Here is a 21870-nt window from a genome sequence, read left to right on the forward strand (position 1 = left end):
TTTGGTAATGTTTTATCGATTCAGTGACTGATATGATAGTTATATTCAATTGACAATTTGCAAAATCGGTGATTTTGAATTGTAGTAGCGAGAAGCGAAAATTATTGAAGGAACTCATATATTATACCACACCGATACACTGATGCTGAGTTTAACATGCTAGGTCATAAAATTACAGGATTACATGTTCGAAATCAAGAGCACATTATTTCTTATATGGTTCTGCCCGTCTCTGTTATTACTCCTAATTATCTCCACCATAGCTGAGAGGTATCACATTCAAATGTTAAAATATTAGTTTCGATTTCTTGATCATGGAAAGCACGTTACCCCACTGAACCCGTGTGAATGTAAATGTGGATAATCAACAAATATTTATATATGCGACAGCGAATCAGTGAGAAAACCAAACTTTAGAAATAGAAAATTGTTTATAAATGACATGTCAGGAGCTCTTAGTATTCCTCATTCTATAAGTCATAACAAATGTTAATTCAGTAATAACTACAAACAATTCTAATTAACAAAAACCATCACAAAAAACAGCTTACAACGACTGACGAACTCAGATACCCACTTCACCTAGTTAAAAACTTTTAATACAAAAAAATATAAGTAAATAATTATCAGTGTATATAAAGTGCGAATCCAGCTAGTTCATTTTCACTGTCATATGCGGGTATGTCTATTGTAGAATAAAGGATCATGGAAAAACTGTATTTGTTTACGTTTTGAAAATACCAGATTAATTGATTTGAAGGAACGTTTTTACATATTTTCATTGTGATATGTCTTTATTATGTACAAACATAGCATTAAAGTTCAAATAAGTGTTATAAAAGCAACATAATATAGCATATCGATTTTTGAAAGCGATCCATTTTAACTATAGATGCGATGAATTATCACTGTTAGTGCAGTCATTTCTGATGAGAATTTTCGAAGATGCGAGGAATTTTTATTGTAGAATTATGTGATAAATGCACTTGAAACAAATGAAAAAACTTAGTTGATGACTTTAGAATTTATGATAAATGTATTTTCAAATTGAAATACAAACTCCTCATTCATTCTTTATCAAATATATAGCTTTTCAAACTTGTAACAAAAACGTTTCTCAAAATGTCATATTGTATTCTTCAAATTACGTTTTTCCTTGATTTAAAAAAAAAAATTAAAAGATATTTCTGTATTTTTTTGAAGTCAAAGATTGATATTGCGGAGTTTAAGTGCAGTCTGTGTAAAATAGAGACGAGTACATTTGAGGAAGTTATCTTCCACGCAATAAATACACTTACGAACAGAGAAATATGCATCTTGAAACGCAATGGTGACAGAAAAGCTTATAAAAGATTAACTTTCCCCAGTTGTACCCTCAACTGCTTCAATTTCCATATTCTGAAAAAGACAGTTTTGGTAGAACAAATGTTCTTGACTCGATTGTTGCTTACATGATTTTAACTGTATAAGGTGAAACGGTATGTGACATAAATTATCCACAGTCGTTAAAACATGAAATGTAAGGTGTGGGCGAACTTTTTTGTTTGCATTGGTACTTGAAGTAGAGCACCCTTGATACAAAAAAAAATATCCGTAATGAACAGCTCGATACCAGAAGAGGATTTAGGGGGACAGGGGGTTGCCCCCTTTTTGGGAAAACATTTGGTTACTTTTATATGGAATCACTACAGCGGGCCCCTTCTTAGGTAGTCATTGGACCCCTACTTATAAAAATTTCTAGATCCGCGAGTGGATACTACAACAGAGGTCAAACAATGCACATTTGGGTAATTGTACACAACATGCATGCTACAATTCATGTTTGATGATCTTAGACCCTTTGGACCTCTATGTGGGCTATTTCGGTAACTTGGTAAAAAAAACCAAACTGGATACAAGGTTAGATTCGGCATGTCAAAGAACCCCAAATATCCATAAGGTCTTTTGTTTATAAAAATGCATGCATGGGATACATTTAAAATTTTTTATTGAAGGCATGACTGTAACAATAGGATGAAGATACAAAAAATATCTTATTCTGGGGTCTCATTGGGGGGCGGGGGGGGGGGGTCTGATCCTTGATCCCGCTTACTGCTTTATCAGATTCCCGTATCCCGCTTCTACTATGCAGTTCTTATTCTTTGAAATTTTCCGTGTCCCGCTATACTTTATTTCTCGTTTTCACGGCACAATCATTTGACTATCACGTGTCACGCTTACAAAAAAATCGGCAATTCCGCGTCACGCTTATACCCCAACGCGACCCACTATTCTACTCTTTTCTGACTCATATTTAGCCCATTATAAATATATTAAAAAAGTGTGTTTTTTATCCCTTTTTATCCCGTCTCGTTTCGGGTTGAGCCACAGATAGATAAGATGTCATATGTGACAATGAGACAACTCTCAAAACGAGTCACAATTTATAAAAGTATACCTTTATACGTCAAAATACGGTCTTCAACATGATGTCTTGGCTCACACCGAACAGCAAGTTATAAAGGGCCCCAGTGTAAAACCTTTTAAACGGGAAAACCAACGATTCAATCTTTATCAAGATGTACGTAATTAGTGGTGAAGTGTCATGGAAATGGATAAAAAAAACCAATGATATGGAAATGGATAAAAAAAAAACAAGGATAAATATCCCTATACGATTCATAAGAAATTTTAAAAATGGAATACATTTGAAATAAATGTTATTTCTATTGAATTTATTTAGAGTGTTTTAAAACCAAACTTTCCTCCGTAAATTAAATTTTATCAAATCCGTCTCTTACTTTATCTATTGTTTGAGCAAGTTGGCTAAATTAAGGCTTTACAGCTAATTTCCTTATGCATGTAAAGCAAAACTTTGGTTGACTTGATTGATTAGTTTGACGTATAATTGTTTATACAAACTTTGTAAATAAAATTGACATCTTTAAACAATATGTATAGGCATAGTTTAACCTGTATTTATATAATTATTATATTTGAACTAAATTGGGTGATATCATAATGATTGTACAAAAAAAAAAAAAAAGCACCCACGCTAACTAAAGTCTTGCTTTATAATGCTTAAAAAAATACGCTGTAATAGATAAAAAAACTAAATATATCATACAGTGAAAATGCGCCGCATATACAATACTAATGAATCGCTCTACAGTGAAAATGAAAGAATAGTATCATTATTCGACAGTAAACATGACTCGCATAAAGAAAGCATCATAGTGGAATTCAGTTCAATATGAAGAAACTGAATGACAAAACCTATTCTACGTTATACAACTTTAATAATTGTGTTGAAATGAATATTTTTTCTGCAACAACATTTTACCTGTTAGAAATAAAACACCTGCACGATCTGTTCGTGAAATGTCCTAAATATTCACCTATTTTGGTATATATTTCACAGCTATTTGGATTTAGGCGCGAAAAAAAAAACCGTTCGCATCTCTTACTTTGTTTTATTAGTATTATGTGTTTCTTAACATATACTTTTTAACTAATTTTCTTCATTTTCTTCAAAAATTAAAAAAAAAGTCGTCTGTTTATTTATCATTCTACATCAAAAATTTCTGGCATATACAGTGAAAATGATATTTAAGGATCCGCACTTTACATACACTGATTATCAAAGGTACCAGGCTTATGATTTAATACGCCAGACTCGGATGACTCATCAGTGACGCTCAGATCAAAATAGTTAGAAAGCCATATAAGTATAAAGTCGAAGAGCATTATGGAATGACATTTCCCAGAAAGAATGTAAAAGTGACATTTTTGTCTTTTTGTTAATATTTTTTGTTTACTTTTTTGTTATCTTTTTTTAACCTTTAATGCCAACCGAAATAAAAATATCAATTATCAAACACAAACAGGATGTTTAACATCTATCAACTAGTTGACTGTGTTACTGCCAGCTTCCTGCTATAAGTTGATGTATAATACATATATGCGTGGTGTAGTACATTTCCTTCTTTTCAATAATAAGTGGGAGTGGTGACATCTCAAAATATATACAGTAAGCATGACAATAAATGCCTTATATTATTCATCCCTTTATATTGTTTATCAATTTAAGTTCATAGTAAAAAAGGAAAATGTAGACTGTATAAAAGGTATGTTATACATGTGTAATGCGGACTTATAATGCGTGTGACTAAATCATGAGTTTATAGTTCAAAAGGCACGTTGACTACTGGCTATCATATTTTTTTTACGTTTATCTTTTTTATAGGTCCTCTTTTGAAATGTATCAGACTATGTCATGTCGGCTATTAATTAGCTTATTATATATGCTATATGTAGAGGTTTTGCTGGTTGTTGGCAGCTGAACCATGCTTCTAATGTTCATTAATCTACATCATTTGGTTTTTGTTTATAAGCAAATATAGCCAGATTGGGATAAACAAAGCATCCTGAATGTATATAAAGTCGGGGTTTACTTTTGAACAATATAACGGACATCTTTCTTTTGATTTTGTTGTTTGAAAAATGCCTTCTATTTTCATATGTATGTGGTGTATACATTATCAATATCAAGTCCTAAACAAATAGTGCTAAGATCAGTTATTCAAAATTGGGAAACGCTCGTTGGTTTTGATATGACTTTTATACGGATTAGTGAATTTAGTATCATGATACAAGGACAAACGTTTAGCTTTTTGGAATCATGGAATCAGGTGGGTTTTTAAAATTTTATATTTCACATAAGGCCTTGTACAACATACAATTAGGTGTGTGTTTTGACATTGTTGAAGTTAGAACAGTACCCTATAATTGTTGTCAGCCCTTGGGGTATTGTATACTATGGTATTCCTTCCATATCTCTTTATTTGTAAATTTAGGGCATACAGTACTGCTTTGATCTCATAATAAAAATTTGATTGAAATTTGCTTGTGGGCTATTTTTTTATTTCATTAAATCAAATATGTAATACAAATTATACCTTTATATGCTACTTTTTAATAAAATACTTGTTTAAAATTCGGATTGTGGACGTATTTTTCCTTTCGACACAAATGCGTAACTTGTTTGTTTTAAAAAATAAACAATTTTTTTTTATGTTAAATTATTTGCAATTATTATATTGCTTTTATATAAGTATCTTATAAAGTTATGAAATGTTCTGTTTAGAAATAACTCACATTTATCAAATGTTTATGAATGTAGAAATTTTTATTTTTTTTGCTGTATACATTTGTATTCATCAATTTGAAAAAATGCATTATTGACTTTTTAATGGAAATTCGTACAAATAATCTTCATACATAATAAAACCGAATGTCATTTTAAAAAAGAGAGGTCCATCAACTCGTTTTCAAGTTAGATTATTCTAAATGATAAAAATCAGTCGAAATATGTCAGAGTTTTACGTCGCATTTGATGTTAGTAACGTCGTTACAATGTACCTCCCTTGTATCGTACGCCTTTAATTGAAACACAATAAAATAGTAAAGATTTTATATATAAATAACCTTTTATAACAGCTAAAAACAAGGAATTAGAGATAGTTTTTAGGACTACCTTCCAAAAACAAACATATTATAAACGTTTTTTTTTATATTGTAACACTCTGCTCCCAAGTATACCCTCTTGCTTAATGTTTTTGTGTGCCGAATTGATATAACGCTTTTTGCTTATATAAAATGTACATCGGTGTTATTTCATGTATTAAGTATCATTTAAAAAAATATTTGTTAATACATAAAAATTTGATGGAGACTTGAGTTCAAATACTAAGATGAAGGATGCATTTTTACTGTTATTACTGTAACACTAGTTCTGATCAATTTCGCTAACCGAAACACAGTGCAGAAATCTATTCATAAAATGCCACGTTTCAATTAGCTTAGGGTGTTTGATTTTCTGCGGGCAACATTCCAGTGTACTAGCACAATAAAGTCCTAAAATTGCAACATTCACATACACATACTTAGGCCTACGTCGGTTTATACAAAATATTTGGCAACTGCATCCACAAACTCATACACAATTTGGCATATTAGATTGATCCGCTGTGTACTTAGATGCTGGTGTCGTACTAGGAAAACGTTGCTGCCGCTTACTGTCGTATGCTGTTTTCTTTTCTTTTATGTATCTTCTACTTTATTTGCACAATTGATTTTTATTCGTCATCTTTTTTAGTTATTTATTATTTTATCTTTCAAATTTGTTCACATTTTCATTTATTCATGTCATATTTTTTATATTAATTACTCAAATTATCTCAATTGCCTTATGGTAAAACAAATTTATCTAAATGCCAAAAAAATGCACAAGCCAGGGGCAACCATGCGAGGGCTGAATAGTCAGTCAAGGTGGCAACAATCCAATCATCATCATATTAATGAAAATTACACTTATTTCACATGTGTGGTTCATAAACATGTACTTTTGATTTGTTCTTTGATATCATATATTGACTAAAACATTTAGACGCAGTTGGATTTAGTTGACTTTCGTCGTCAAATTGCAATTCAGCAAAAGATTTTCTATCGTTGCAAGATAAAGCAACCTGTTTACCAGTTGTGGATCTGTAAAGTTACATGTAAAAATCAACAAAATATGTGTTTCGTGATATGATATACTCAATATATATGAAACATTAAAAATCACATGCACCTGACTATTTTCCCCAAATTTAATGAGATTGAGTGAGTGCAAGAGCTCAAGAAGTTTTTAGCAAAAATAGTTCACTATTGGCACCAGTTGCTTGGAAGATATAGACCTTATGGCATTGTGTAGTCAATGCAGACAATATAACATGTATGACATGACAGTATTACGACACGTAGCTTCAAATAAAGGGAACCGTGGTATACCGTTGTTCGAAATTCATCAATCGATTTAGAAAAAACAAATCCGGATTACAAACTAAAACTGAGGGAAACAAATCAAATATAATAGGACAACGATACAACAGAAACACTAAAATTCAACAAAACGCAACTTCTTACCATTGTCGATTACAAAATTCATATAAATCATTGACGTCTTTCGACATAAATTTAATTATAACTAACATTAACAGTTGATAATCCACATAAAGTGAGAAAATTAATTTAACATTTTAATTCACATACATTACTTTTAAAAAAAACAATTGTCAAATTAGTTTTGTTTGAAATATGAGTTTTAGAACAATTTTGCAAAAGTTATAAATAAATCATACAAAAATAGAAAAGAAGAAGTGGTATGGTTGCCAATGAGATAACTCTTCACAATATATTAAATGACACAGAGAGTAGCATCTACAAGTCAATCATGTAATGGATAAACATACAACTCAACCTTCTCCTTAAACATTTCTATTTGGAAACTAAACACATGGAGTTATAAACCAAGAAGGATGGCCAAATTTTCCTCTTTTTAAGACATATACCGCAGTTCATCAAATACTATACTTGTATTCAATGGTTCTTATGTTATTGAACGCTTCGCATACAATTCTAGTTATGCTGTCCGTCCGTTTGTCTATCTGTTCGTCCTTTACAAACTGGTTAAATTATTGGTAAAGGCAATGTCAAATTTAAGTTTAATGTAGTTTGTCAATATGATGTGGTCACATTATTTTGAAACTGAGCACAAATGTCCATTATGTTGTTACATGTGTGTAGTTTGTATGTCAAATTAGGGTTTCTTATTATTGTTAATAGTTATCAAAGGTACCAGGATTATAATCTTATACGCCAGACGCGCGTTTCGTCTACACAAGACTCTTCGGTGTCGCTCAGATCAAAATAGTTATAAAGCCAAACAAGTACAAAGTTGATGAGCATTTAGGACCCAAAATTCCAAAAGGTTTTGCAAATACGTCCAAGGTAAACCCAGCTATTTGTGTACACATTGCTCGCGAGAAAGTTTCCAAAGATCGATTAAAAAAATAGAAGGTATATATTGTTTGTGCTGACATTTAAAAGTGTTGCAAATCATGTATCGTCTTTACAAAGGGTGTTGTAGGTATTTTGGTTACATGAAAATACATGTTAACAATATCATATTACCTTTTAATGCGACTTATAACACGCACAGTTATGATTGTAACAAGTACTCTTCCGCCAATACCATTTTAGTGCGTATATGTATTTTAATCACACTTGTGTTTGATTTATGAAGCTGCGTTGATTCATTATTTCTTAGTTTATTAATAAAACCCAAGTTGTAAAAAATATATTTTGGTTATTCGATTATTATATAATTGCATTTAACAAATCATAAAGTAGGTGCACCACTGTTAATGCATAGACAATCTTTTTTTTCAGAAATAGACACTAACATATATATTGTTTATAATTTTAAATACAGCTGAATGAATTGAAAACAAACGTCTTGTCTTTAGTGATCAGATGATCAAGAACTTTTATCAATGAGATTTCCTTGCATTGTTTCATACTTTTGATTTCTACTCCCTCGCAACTGTAAAAGAAATCGACAAAATTATTTGACTAAATTTCTCGTTGTATCATTAAGTTGTCAAAAACGTATTTTACGGATGCGACTACATTTGAGGGTTATAGTAGTGACTCATTCAGAATAAAAGCTAGTGACCTACAGTCTTATTTATTTATGGTCTTTGATTTACCAAATTGAAAATGAGACCACTGCTAAAAGTCAATGGCATACTTTTTATCAGAAACCGCAGAAGAGATGGACAAAATATTTTGACTATTTTGTTAGTCACAATCTGTCGCAACACAGACGTATTGATTTAAGGATATGTTAAATAGTTTTTCCCGCTCTTACATTTGCAATTAGCTGTATGGTGATGTGAATCCTTAATAACCATATACAGTAGAGACTTACTAGTAGGTGCTTTTGATTTGAGTGTCTTGCTATAAGACTTTACTCTAAGCTATGTTCAAGAGTTTGACCTTTGTAAAAAATGCATATTTAATCATGATGAAGCTATTCTGTATTCAAAATAATGGTGGTCAATATATGACTTTGAAAGGGTTAACAAATACAGGTAGAATGGAAAATGTATATGTTTGATTATCTTGTTTCATTTACATGTTTTAGCTTACAACTTACCAAAACCTCCTTCTTTTTCCTTTATACTGACTTAACGATAAACAAGACATTATTCCACAACGGCTCCTTGTAAATTGTGTTAAACAATAGATTACTGGAGTACATGTACCAAATTTCGAAGTTATGTATAACACGTATTTTTACGATGCCTGTTATGGAATATATTTTATCTTGCAGGCTTCAAACAAATTATTTAAGAAGAAAAAAACACTTAATAAGTAATTTTTTGTTTGTTTGAAAATTTGTATTGTAGTAAAAAAACAATACTGAAGTACATTAGCCTGTTCGTCCATAATATCAGCTTATCATAAGTCTATGATCATTAGTACCTGTTGTTTGTTTTTAAGTTAAGTATGTCAGTTATACTTTGTTTGCCTAATGTACACATATATTATCATTCTAATTGAAAGATAATGTGTAAATGAGCATAAAATAATAAAATATACAATAAATTAATAGTATTGTAAAGGGATTTGAATTTTCAACAACAAACACACATTGAAAATTTGTTATTCTAAAATAAACATATCTTACATTATATATATATTGAACGAAACTATATACACGTGAATTGATACAACAACACTAAGTGAATAATGTGCATCATCATAACCAGGTCATTCGGATCCTATCAAAGATTAACAATTGTTCCAGAAAATTAACAAAAACTAATGTTACATTTTATCATGAAGTATCTTAATGGTGGCATCTTGCAAATGAAGTAGGCTAATTTTAAAACGAAAGGTGTGCCTCTCCTTATCGACCTTTTCCTTTTTTCATATGAATCGGAGTTCAAAAACAAGAAGATCAAAGACCAGGATTATTTAATTTCACATTACATTCAGATATAATGCTGATGTTCTTTCCATTACCAATCTAAACTTTTCTGATTAAATTCTATGTATATATCCCCCAGAACTAGAAATCAAAAGCCAACTACCTCCGCATCCTTTATAGACTAACACTTGACATCTTAAAACGTTTTTAACCCGCGACCCGTCTTCCGGGAAAATATAAATTTCATAATCACTTATGCTAATAGAAACTGCGAGTAAATTCAAATCATTCTTTCTTTTAACTTGGTCTGTTAAACAATTTGTAAGTCTTTTTTGTTTTTTAATTTATACGTCTCTAGTGTTATATCTCTTTATTCTATTATAATACCTATTAGCTCTGATTAGTGTTTGGTATGACTATGAATGTTCACTTCTGTTCATGTACTATGAACAACGAAATAAATTGTTTTAAAAAAAATATTTCAGTTCTCTATTTATACTGTATACCTAACAACCAAATCATTTTCATTTCTCTGTGTACATTATTCTATTTGATTGCATTTTGTTCAAGGTTATGTCATGGTACTTTTCTATCCCAAATTCATGTATTTGGTATTGATGTTATATTTGGTATTCTCATCGGATTTTGTCTAATTCTTAGTCCGTTTCTGTGTGTGTTACATTTTAATGTTGTGTCGTTGTTCTCCTCTTATATTTAATGCGTTACCCTCAGTTTGAGTTTGTTATCCCGATTTTGTTTTTTTGTCCATGGTTTTACGAGTTTTGAACAGCGGTATACTACTCTTGCCTTTAATCAAAAATCCTAACTGCTTCATATTATATACATGTACATGTCTCATGGGCGATCAACCAATTTTTGCTTTCTTCTTAATTATGTCTCATGTGCTATCAAACCCTCTATTTACCATGATAGTTGTATGTGTGAAATGTAAAACCGGCTCCTTTTGTTTTCAAAGATAAATATATAATCAACAAAAAATTTGAAATGATATGGCTACAGTATTAAATTTTTTGCGCAGGCAAGATAAGGCAAGATGAACGTACAAACCGCCGAACCATTATTTTTGGTAAGCATGTGCTTCACTGGTAGGCAATGAAAGCTACAGTCCTCTACGTTAAATGCTAAATAGAGAGATGGTATGAAAAATGAACCCGATACGTAGCAAATATTCCACCAACGAACTCTTTGGTTTCCATTGCAGCTTATTAATTATAAATTTCAAAGAGAACACCTTAAGTTCCAAACTGGGACCAATTCAGAAACCGGTCTTTTTTGTACATTCAAAGAAGACCCAATCTTATCTCTTTGGGAACACAGAAGAATATAACCCCAAATATAAGCTAGCGTACAATGTGGGGACATGTTCCATTTTCATCTTGTCATATCCCGCCAAATGAGTTGGGCATACCCACTCACTGCCAAAGAAATTACCCCTGAAACAACCCCAAATTAAACTGATTGGTGCCCCATAAAAGTCCCGACCGAGTTTCACTTGTTATTAAATGAATGAAAGGAAGGCAAGGTAAAATATTAAATCGATAAGCGGAGCTGGCCAAATATCATGTAAGTTGTATGCTGATCGAAAAATTTTTAAGGATTCGACTGCCATATTGTATGTTTTTCAGGTTTTTTGTGCCATAGAACTGGTAAGGAGATGATTTAATTCAATTTCTAAAACGTCCAAAGATGGTCTGGAATTCCTGTCCTGTACTGATCTGCTTCTGGGCAAAGGTTTCTGAAACGCTGAAAATCACAACGAGATAATGAATTGGCTATGGTATTAATTTTACCAAGAATGTGTTCTGCTTTTAAAACGATATTATATTTTAATGTGTAAAAACCTAGATTCCTTAATATGGGACATAACTCGATTCGACTTAGACAAAAAATGTTAGAAGTTCTCTTGTTTATGATAGTAACAACGGCCTGATTATCCACATAGAAAATGATTCGTTTGTTTTTAAGATGTATTCCCCATATATGAAGTGATATAACAACTGGGAAAAGTTCCAAGTAAGAAATGTCCTTCAATAAATCATGTTCTTCCCATTCTTTTGGCCAACAACTTTGTGCCCATTTCCCCTGAAAGTAAATGCCAAAACCTTTGTTTTGACTCCCGGCACTGTCTGTTAACAGTTTAAGCATATCGTTGGAAGTCCATAAACTATCAATCATGACCGTGACTGCATTATATTGCTCTGAAAAAGAGGTGCAAACTTTAATGTCCTCGCGCATATTACATGATACCCGTATCCTGTGGTGTGGTTTTTTTATGTTACAAGTAGCATCAATCAATCTTCGGCAAAAATCCCTTCCAGGGGCGATCACTTGGCATGCAAAGTTTAACAAACCTAGCAGGGACTGTAACTGGCGCAGGGTTACCTTTTTTGAATGTAGAAACAGCTGCAAAGTTTGTTTTAAATTAGTCAGTTTTTCCCCAGGGAGCCTCATTTCCATTTTTTTAGTATCAAATTCAATACCTAAAAAGGTCAAAATTTCTGTGGGTTGAACGGTTTGGAACCCCCCAATCTGAACAAATTTTCTTGAACGTTTCAAGTGTTTCCTGACAAGTTGGACTATTTGCTTCACCTCCAAAAAGGAAATCGTCTAGGTAATGAAGTATATTTTAATTTCCACTGGTACGTTCCGTAACCCAATGAAGCACTGTTGAGAACTTTATAAAGAGCGAACAGCTGATTGAGGCTCCCTGTGGTAAACAACGATCAAAATAATATTTACCAGCAAAAATGAAACGAAACTGGTCAAAATCAGAAGGTGAAACCCTTAATAAACGAAATGCACTCTTAACGTCGGACTTTGAAAGTTTTCCGGCTGTTCCTATATTTTGGACCAAACGAAAAGCGTCGTCAATACCCAAATACTGCACAGAGCAATATTTGTCATCTATAAAGTCATTCACAGAGTTATGTAGAGGATAGGAAAGATTATGAATTAAACGGTAGTCCCCGTTCTTCTTTTCGGCCAACAATATAGGAGAAATACGTAGAGTTGGCAAAGGTGGGTGGTCAAAAGGACCGGCCATTCTACCTAGAGTAATCTCTTTATTTATTTTTTCTCTAACAAGATCTGCATGAATAGTCACACTTTTTTAATTGTTTGCATTAACAGGTAAACGTAAGCCGAAATATTGTAATTTAAAACTAAATCGAAGACCATGTATTAGTTCGTTTGCTATTACCTTATACGGATAAAATTTTAAAGATTCTTCTACTTCATTTACACAAATAGGGGAGTATCCCAAAGAGTACAACTCGTAATCCTTACCTCTTTTTGCAGGCCCCAATAGGGTGGTTTCCAGAGCACCTGAACTATTTATGTTCAAATTTATATGCTGCCCCATAAGTACATCTACCGAAGTTGTAACCCTTGCATGATGCCGTGGGTCTTTGTACCTGTTCTGGTTTAGTATTTTGGACATACTGTGAACCCTTATGACCCCAAAAAGAATTAGTATATGAATGAGCAAATCGTGGAGGAGTAGAGACGTACATAACCCATGTCTAGCTCCGCCCAAGACGATTGTGGACATCTTGCCTTACGTAGGCGGTATTGTTCATCATTTATAGCCCAACCTGAGCCATACCCTCTAGATGAAGCTAGTCGAACGTTTAACATGTATTTCAGGAACTCTTGCCCTTTATTGGGCCATTTTTCTAGCACTATATCCATAAAGATGATGAATACAGATGTCCATACGTGCAAATTTGTAATGGTGCTCTGTCTTTGTGGAGTTATAGTTAATAACACCCGTTTACTGAAAGATCGCCATTTCACTGGGAGTCTGTGGCTAAATCTTTTGCAGATTTAAGTAAAATATTTAAAACAATATATTCTCCAACCCAAATCTTTTCCTTAATTTTTACCGGAATATGGGCACCTACAGAGTCAAACACACTTGATGTGTACACTGGTGTTACACTTTCGTGGACGATCTCTAAATTAAGACCCTGTGCATAACCCCTATTGCAATAACTTAAACCTGTATTGTTAATCATACCGGTAGTAGGTTGTCTAGGTACTTGGTGTTGGTCATTTCCGGCTATCACAGAAGCCATATGTTGTCCTGGGGTTTGGTCAATTTCCGGTTGGTAACTGACCACAGAAATACTGCCTATATCGCCTTGAAATGGTACCGTCTCCTTGTCCGCTACTCCCGCTAGTTCTGATAGTGTTCCTTGTGTTTTCTTTTTTATTTGGTGATTTCCCGGTCATCCCCCTAAGTTTTCTTATTTTTTTTTTATGGCTTCATGTTGCTGCTGAAAATTTTCGTTAGCTATATTGGCAGTTTTTCACTTGTTTGAATAACGCATGAATGACGTCACGAAATGACGTATTATTGATGTGATTAAATTAAGAATCAATTACGATTGATTCCGGAAAACGGAGTTAAACTTTTATTAAAAAGTTTATCCTTATATGATAAACCTAATTATTTATAGCTGTTTTTCTGAAATTATTTAACACCTTAATCTTTTTTACAGGTTATGAATCTCATTGTGTAATAGATCAAATTTACTCTTTCAGTGTATGTTCACAACTGGTGTTTATATGTTGTGTTTTTTTATTGCGTTAACTCATTTCAATTCATAATTTATAGTGTGTCTGTTTATGTTGTGATGTTACATTATTGTTTTAGATAAGGGTGAAGGTGAATGCTTATGAAAACGTTTAGAACACTGCATTATTTTGTACCTGTCATTAGTCAGGAACATGATTTAAGTAGTTGTCTTTTGTAGATGTGGTTCATAAGTGTTTCTCGTTTCTCCTTTTTTATATAGTTTAAACCGTTGGTTATCGAAAATGTCTCATTGGCACTCATACCACATCTCCTTATATCTATTGATGGTTAAAAGTAATGTAGTACGTAATGCTTTGGTCTTTAAAGGTAAATCTATGAAAACAAATTGGTTAAGATATTCTATACATTTTCGAGTTATTATTATGTGCGTATTGTAACTGTATTTTTAGTCACACCATCTTTCTTTCTTTTATAACACATTGTATTTTGTGGGATTAAATTTCAATTTTGGGCCTAAATACCCAATCAGCATTGAAATTCGTGCGTTTAATCGATTTCATATGTCACGTGACTACATATCATACAGAAAATCTAAATCAATTTCAATTCATACCAAAATTGCACGAAAGTGAGTGTTTAAGTATTATACAACAAATTTGGAAATGATAGTATTTATGTTCATGTTTCAGTCACTTCTAGGTAAGTATTGATAAATAAGAAAACTAAGTATGACAAGTTACGTTATCAGAGTTAAAGTCTTTCTGACACCAATTTTCAGTACAAATATGCTAACATAAAATATTGGACCTGGCAAATATGCACTAGTTCGCCAAAAAAAGAAAGGAGATAAGATAAGTAATTTCGTAAGCAATTTGTACAATTGGTGAATTTACATACTAAGAAAAATATCAAAATTAACTGTATTTTTTTTTTTTAATATTTGGGCAATATGAATATGAACACGTTGCTATATCACGTTTTTACAAACATACTTTACTACATGCCTGAACTCAATCGTTTAAAATAAATTTCAAGGTCAATAAGGATCATGCTCCTGGTGCATGTCACCGTAGATGGTCAAAATTCGTTTATCCAGCATCTGGAAACTAGTTTTCAGAAACTAGGACAGCGATTTACACCGTATGCATTTTTGTTGATGTACACGCCAAATTAAAAAACGACATTCTGATCTAACTGATTTTATCTATTAATGATTCAAAAATAAAAAATATATTCAACCAGTTTCGCTTTCAAATCATTTGAATTTCCTAATAGTGATAGTTTTGTTGAAAAAGAAGAACACACTTATAACATGTATATGTTTACACTGATAATTTGTAAAAACAAAATGAAAATCAACCGTTGTTAAATTAATCTATTACTGTTTTATTATTATAAGTGATCAAGACGTGCTTATCGTTTAAAATTAAAGGCTTCGGCGTAATTTTAAATCTTAATTTCGGGCGATTGTATATTCGTCATCACTTGTTTTTTGTATAATTTGTAATAAATATGCTCATTGATATTCATAATACTTTTGGTCTTGTACAACATATTACGAAGTACGATAAGAGCTGATAAGAACCTACAATACTGCATAAGTATTGCATCGATAATTAAAATACAATTTTCTGCCGAATTAATACAACCAATTTGATTTGGTCTTGGGTGCAGTATGTGTGTACTAAATGAACTCTTGCAGTACGACGTAGCGAATTAGATTGGATTGTATAATTAACACTTTTACATGTATTAAACTAAAAGTGAAAAATGACAAGCTTCTTTCTCTTTGTAAACAAGGACGTGGTAAAATTCTCGATATATCTATACTTAGCGCTGACTACGAGATGCATAAGTATAATGGCTGTTCAAATATACCTCCCACGTTAATCCACATGTATCGTAACCTATATGCATACGCTATGTCGAATTCGCTGTGTTAAAAAAAACGCTCAGGATAGATTCGAATATCACGACCTACGTCATGTGTAAATTTCCAACAAACGAAGGGCCTCCATGAATAATTTCTTAATTTACACAAACAAGTGTCGCCTCAATGGTCTGATAGTATCATGTTCATGTAGTGTGATGTTCAAGAGTTCGAAGGTTCTATATATCCTTAGTCGATTCATAACACACTCATTGCTACTGTTCTTCACCGTCGTTTAAACTACATTCAGGAATAAAGGTGTGCAAGACATGTCGAAATGAGAAATATTTAGGATAACACAACTCCCTAATCGTGTCAGTAACGTCCAAATAAAGGTTTATATTTATATAACATTAGCACGTAGTTGTCCTTTACTTTATATTCATAAAATGCAACTATAGGTGTAAGAAAACAAACATTAATATATGCAAGCAAGGGATGAAAGTCTTGCAATTACGGTAATTAATATGTTTGGTAATATTGTGAATAGGTAATCTGATCGTCTTTTATTCTGGAGTTCGACAAAAGTTTTGATTTGTTTCACTTTGAATTGCTAGTGCACCAAATTGACAGTTATTTTTTATGCGTATCAGCATATTTGATTTGTGGATGGGCTGTTATCTTTTAGACACATTCCCTGATTCCATATTCTATCCCATAGTAATGACATCCTATGGTATAAATATTTTAAATTGCAAAACATTAGATTTAGAAAGGGAAAGAAAATCACACGTGTTCTACAAGAACAATAAGGACAGATGTGTCATGAATGCTCTTTTCCAGGTTTTTTTTAATCTTCATGTTTTCCATTTATAGGATTCACGAGCGCTGGAACAACATGTTATTATTACGATTCTTTTAACTCTAAGATGTTTACATCATATTGTGCCAATGGATGCTGCAAGACAAATTCATATGATCCATGTTGTCCATACTTCACAACTCCATACACAACGTACTATTATACGAACACGTATATATCTCATACAATGTAAGTGGTGTGTCCATACAGTAGCTATATTTATTTTATAGATAGAAGTTTACTAAGATATACTTCCCCCCTTCACTTGTATATGTCTTTTGGTTAATTTTGTCCTTGGTTTATGTCTCGTTGATGTCTATATAACTTCTTCTTTTATTCATATTCAGGTTTCAAAACTGAACGTCGTTGTTGTCAATTATATATGTAATGGAAAGGAAATATGTAACACGTATTGCTCAATACTAGCTTTGTGCCTATACATATGCAAAAGTTAAATGTGCTGAATATTTCGTGAGTGATAATTGGCCTATCTACATGTTATTGAATTATAACTTCTCTAAGCCATTACTCATGAAAGGCAGTAAAACAAGGCAGCTTTCTGTAAATACGTTTAACAAATCATGTGTAGCGGTCATTCACTTCCAGTGAAGAGCCATTGAATCAACGCTTTTGCTTGGTTGACTAATTATTGTATTCAACAAAGTAAAGAAACTGTGAACTTTGTTGAAAAAGGTTAGCTATGTCGTTAGCCCTATAAGCCCTGTATGATAAATTATTTTAAGAATTATTACTATTAGTTTGGAATATAAGCAATTATTCATTCTTGTCAAATTCTTTGCAGACCACTTGCTGGAGTTGCTGGGATTGTAATTGGAGTCGGCTTAGTAGTAGGATTATCTATATGCTTGTGTTGCGCATGCTGTAGATCTTCAACTGCAACAAACGGACATGTTATAACAAACCCACAACCAATGGTTTACTATGTCCCAACTTCCAACGAAGTTAGTAAGTGCTTTCAATATTTCATCGGGAATACGACCGAACGTCTAAGTTAATACTGTACTTGAATTCATATTCTAATGTTATTCATATTCGATAAAATATTGTGTTCGACTACCGTCATTATGTGCTTCTAGAGAAAATCCAGATCGGTAAAAACATTGTAGCATCCTTAATATAACTATATGACTTCTTTAAAAACAAATACTTAATCATGATTTGCATGAAATATATAAGACAATACTATAATCAATTAGATGTTTAAAACCAATAAATAACGTGGACAATCAATCGTGATTCACCGTCATTCCGATACCTTAGAACAATTATACAATGATATATTGCATTATATTTAGGTCTTTCAACCTTTTCGGTTGAAAGACCTATTGCTTTTGTTCTGATTATTATTTTGCTTTTTTTTTCTTCCGCCTAATTTTTTTCCTTTGCTGTTTTTTCGTTTCGCAAGATGTCGCTTAGATATTTGGAATATGATATCGAACAGTTTATACGCTTTTGAAACCAACTCTGCTTAACCGAATACTTTCCCATATACGAGTTATCACCCGAACACTGTTTTTCTTGTTATCTCTAAGATTTTGCAACCGTATAAGAAACCGACAAATTTATTTTTCCAAATTGCTCGTTAAATCCTCAGGATGTTCTGTTTTATTTTGATCGAAGCCGTAAAAAGATTCCACACGGGAGTTATTTCCCCTTTTGTATTTGATATACATGTAAGTGAAATGTATTTTTAACTGGAAAACCATTAGTGTGGAGGCATAGGGTCTTTAGATTTAAGGTCCTTGGTTCAAAATAATGAAAATGAAGTCAACATCAAAGGTCAAGGTCATGTTCAAAATTTTGATTTTGGCTTTTTAACTCTTATTTTAAGAAATCATATACAGATATTGACAAATTATTTTCACAAAATTGTTAGTTGCGACATGTCGTAACACATAAATTTTAGTCGTGAGTGTACGTAGACATTTTTATATCTAATATGAGTCGTATGGCAATATAACTCATAAACAATATAAAAAAGAGGCATACGGTCTTTTGATTTTAGGTCCTTGATTAATGACCTTGAAATTGAGCTCAAAGTCATAGTAAATCTAACGTTCTAGTTTTTTACCTTTGCTTTTACCTCATATGTATACATGATAAAGCCATGGGACTTTTTGCATTAGGTTGCAAGGAATATGACCTTTGAAAAGCCAACCGGAAGTGACCTTTTGTAAACCGGAAGTAGCTATTTTTTGTACTAAATTAATGTTAAAGTATATAGAACCATATATTTTTGGATTCAGTGGCAAGTAAACTTTCAAACAATACCGGAAGTAACATATATTGTACCGGAAGTAAACCATTATCTCCCTTATTTATATCTTTTTGTATAGAAACCATATATTTTTGGAATCAGCGTACAATAAGCTGTCCTTTGACGCTGAAATTGACATTTAGAACCAGATTTTAATATCATCATATCAAAAAAGATGCTAACTGGTGGAAAGACCTTCAATTATTGTTTTCTGAACAATTGGTTTTTAATTTCATTTGTGATCTTTTAATGAAACGTTGCAAATTAACAAGTTAATAATACATGTAACAGATAATCATATCATGCTGCTGTGCAATTTCTTGGAGAACGTTTATAGTTACAAAACACTATAAAGACCCTAGTGTTACTACAGTCACATACACAAGTATTGTTTTAATATATCAACTTTCTTTTTAAGTCATTCATTTGAATATCAACAGGTTTGAAGAAAATCGTAAAATTGCACAATAAAAATTAATTCAGAGAAAGCACTTTATTTATGATCATAAGCAATGGTACATAACAAACAGTGGCATAGATTATATATTTACAGAGCATAATCAAAATTACTGTGTTATTGTGTCATACACATACATACTTGTGCCAAGATCATATAAACAAATTGGTCGAAAAATTGCTTCATTTTAATAGTGCCACTACAGTCCCTTACTGTTTTACATTATTTTCGTTTGCAGGCTCACAGAGAAACACTCAACCATGTGGATTAAATGACTCCAGGATCGGTAAATCAACAGGAACTCCGCAGACAAGAAATACATGTGCTGTCCCCTCTCTGAAAAACAATATGGCTGTATATCGACAGCATTAATTGGATTCGGAAATGTTCTTGAAAAACCATGAATTGTCCTGTTGATGAAAAATCTGTGTATTTAAAAAGCTAGATTTATTTTTTCATAACACTATATTTTAATACTTTCATAATTTTAATATTTTGAAACTTCTTTTGCTTGTTCTTGTCCTTACAGTTTATTACATATTCACCTGTAGTTTGATTTGTCTATTTTTAGTTCAATTGGGTGCACTTTTTCAATCAACCCCTGCTGCAGTTGTGATAGACAATTTAAATCTGTATTACGTATGATCTGAAACAATTTACAATTTACACAAGTTGAATTTATAAAAGAAATAACATAATACACATTACATATGTTGTTTAAAGCTTGCCTAATGATTTGCATTTGCGCTGTTTTCAGATAAAAAAAATATATTAATTTGTGGCGTAACTGCTTTCTTGTCTATTGAAACGAGTTCCTTTTAGATCTATAACGACATAACTTGCGGAGGCTGGTGTTAAGAATGTTTTGTCTTGGTTACTACTTGATTAACATGGATCAATGACAGCATATTTGTTGTCTTATTTTGTAAGATTTTAGTTTTTGTAATTTCTGTCATTATCTTAACGTAAATTACTTTGAATTATCCATGTTAATTTACACCACTTGGTCGATGCCACTACTGGAAGACGTGTTGTCCCCGATGGTATCATCAGCCCAGTAGTCAGCACTTCGGTGTTGACATGAATATCAATTAAAAAAAACTATTTGAAACTTTTATAAGGATTTTGGTGATTTTACCTTTTTTTTTGTATGGTAATTTTTTATAAATTTTAATTTTTTAAAACTTTGAATTTTTCGAAAAACTAAGGATTGTCTTATACCAGAAATCTATAACATAAGCCGCATTAGCCACAACTTTTTTGGTTTTTGGGTTCCCAATGCACTTCAAATTTGTACTTGTTTGGCTTTCTAACTATTTGTATTTGAGCGTCACTGGTGAGTCATATGTAGAAAAAATAGCGTCTGGCGTATTAAATCATAATTCTGGTACTATTTGAAACTTTTAAAAAATGCATTTATTTTATCATTAATTTTTTTTCATTTTACATAATATACCTCTCAGTATATAAATAATTGTTTCATACCCTACTTTGTAATGTTTTTTTTTAATGAAGACGTACCATTGAGGTGTATTTTCCGGAATATGGCGAACCTTACCGGAATGCCATGCAATAACGTTACGGAAGGGTATGTGATAAAATTCGAAAAATGTGATAAACTTTTCACAAATGTTTCATATTAGCCCGCTAAGCACCAATTCTAAAAATATGGAATTTACGTAAAATTAATGGGATTACCAGACGGTAAAAATCATATATGTAATTAAGTCAAAATATGATAATAACCTATATCGTATCAAAACAAAATAAAAACAACCTTGATGTCTGTAGTTGATATATGCAAAACATAATCATTATTTGTTTTAAAAAATGCAAAACACGAGTCATTAGAATGCAATAAAAGATTAATGCATACATAATTAGGTTTAATAGGTGTATCTACCTATTAGGTCCGGTAAGTAAATGTAGATTTTCAATTTGAAAATGAGTTTACATAAATGATGTAACGTGCAATAAATACAAAATATATTATATAATCTAAACCTAATCTCCACATGAGAGTTGATAGTATAATTATATATA

The 21870-nt window shown here is 31.9% G+C and overlaps 1 protein-coding gene across 1 annotated transcript; it reads left to right on the plus strand.

Annotated features, from left to right (window-relative positions):
• Positions 1–4047: 4047 nt before the first annotated feature.
• LOC139490355 (uncharacterized) lies at positions 4048–20607 on the plus strand. The gene is made up of 4 exons (XM_071277167.1): positions 4048–4106; positions 17107–17281; positions 17895–18058; positions 20066–20607. The coding sequence occupies exons 2-4, from the start codon at positions 17160–17162 to the stop codon at positions 20197–20199; spliced, it is 420 nt and encodes a 139-aa protein (XP_071133268.1). The 5' UTR covers positions 4048–4106; positions 17107–17159; the 3' UTR covers positions 20200–20607.
• Positions 20608–21870: the final 1263 nt, after the last annotated feature.

The sequence above is a fragment of the Mytilus edulis genome, chromosome 9 (genome assembly GCF_963676685.1).
Source record: "Mytilus edulis chromosome 9, xbMytEdul2.2, whole genome shotgun sequence".
Taxonomy (NCBI): domain Eukaryota; kingdom Metazoa; phylum Mollusca; class Bivalvia; order Mytilida; family Mytilidae; genus Mytilus; species Mytilus edulis.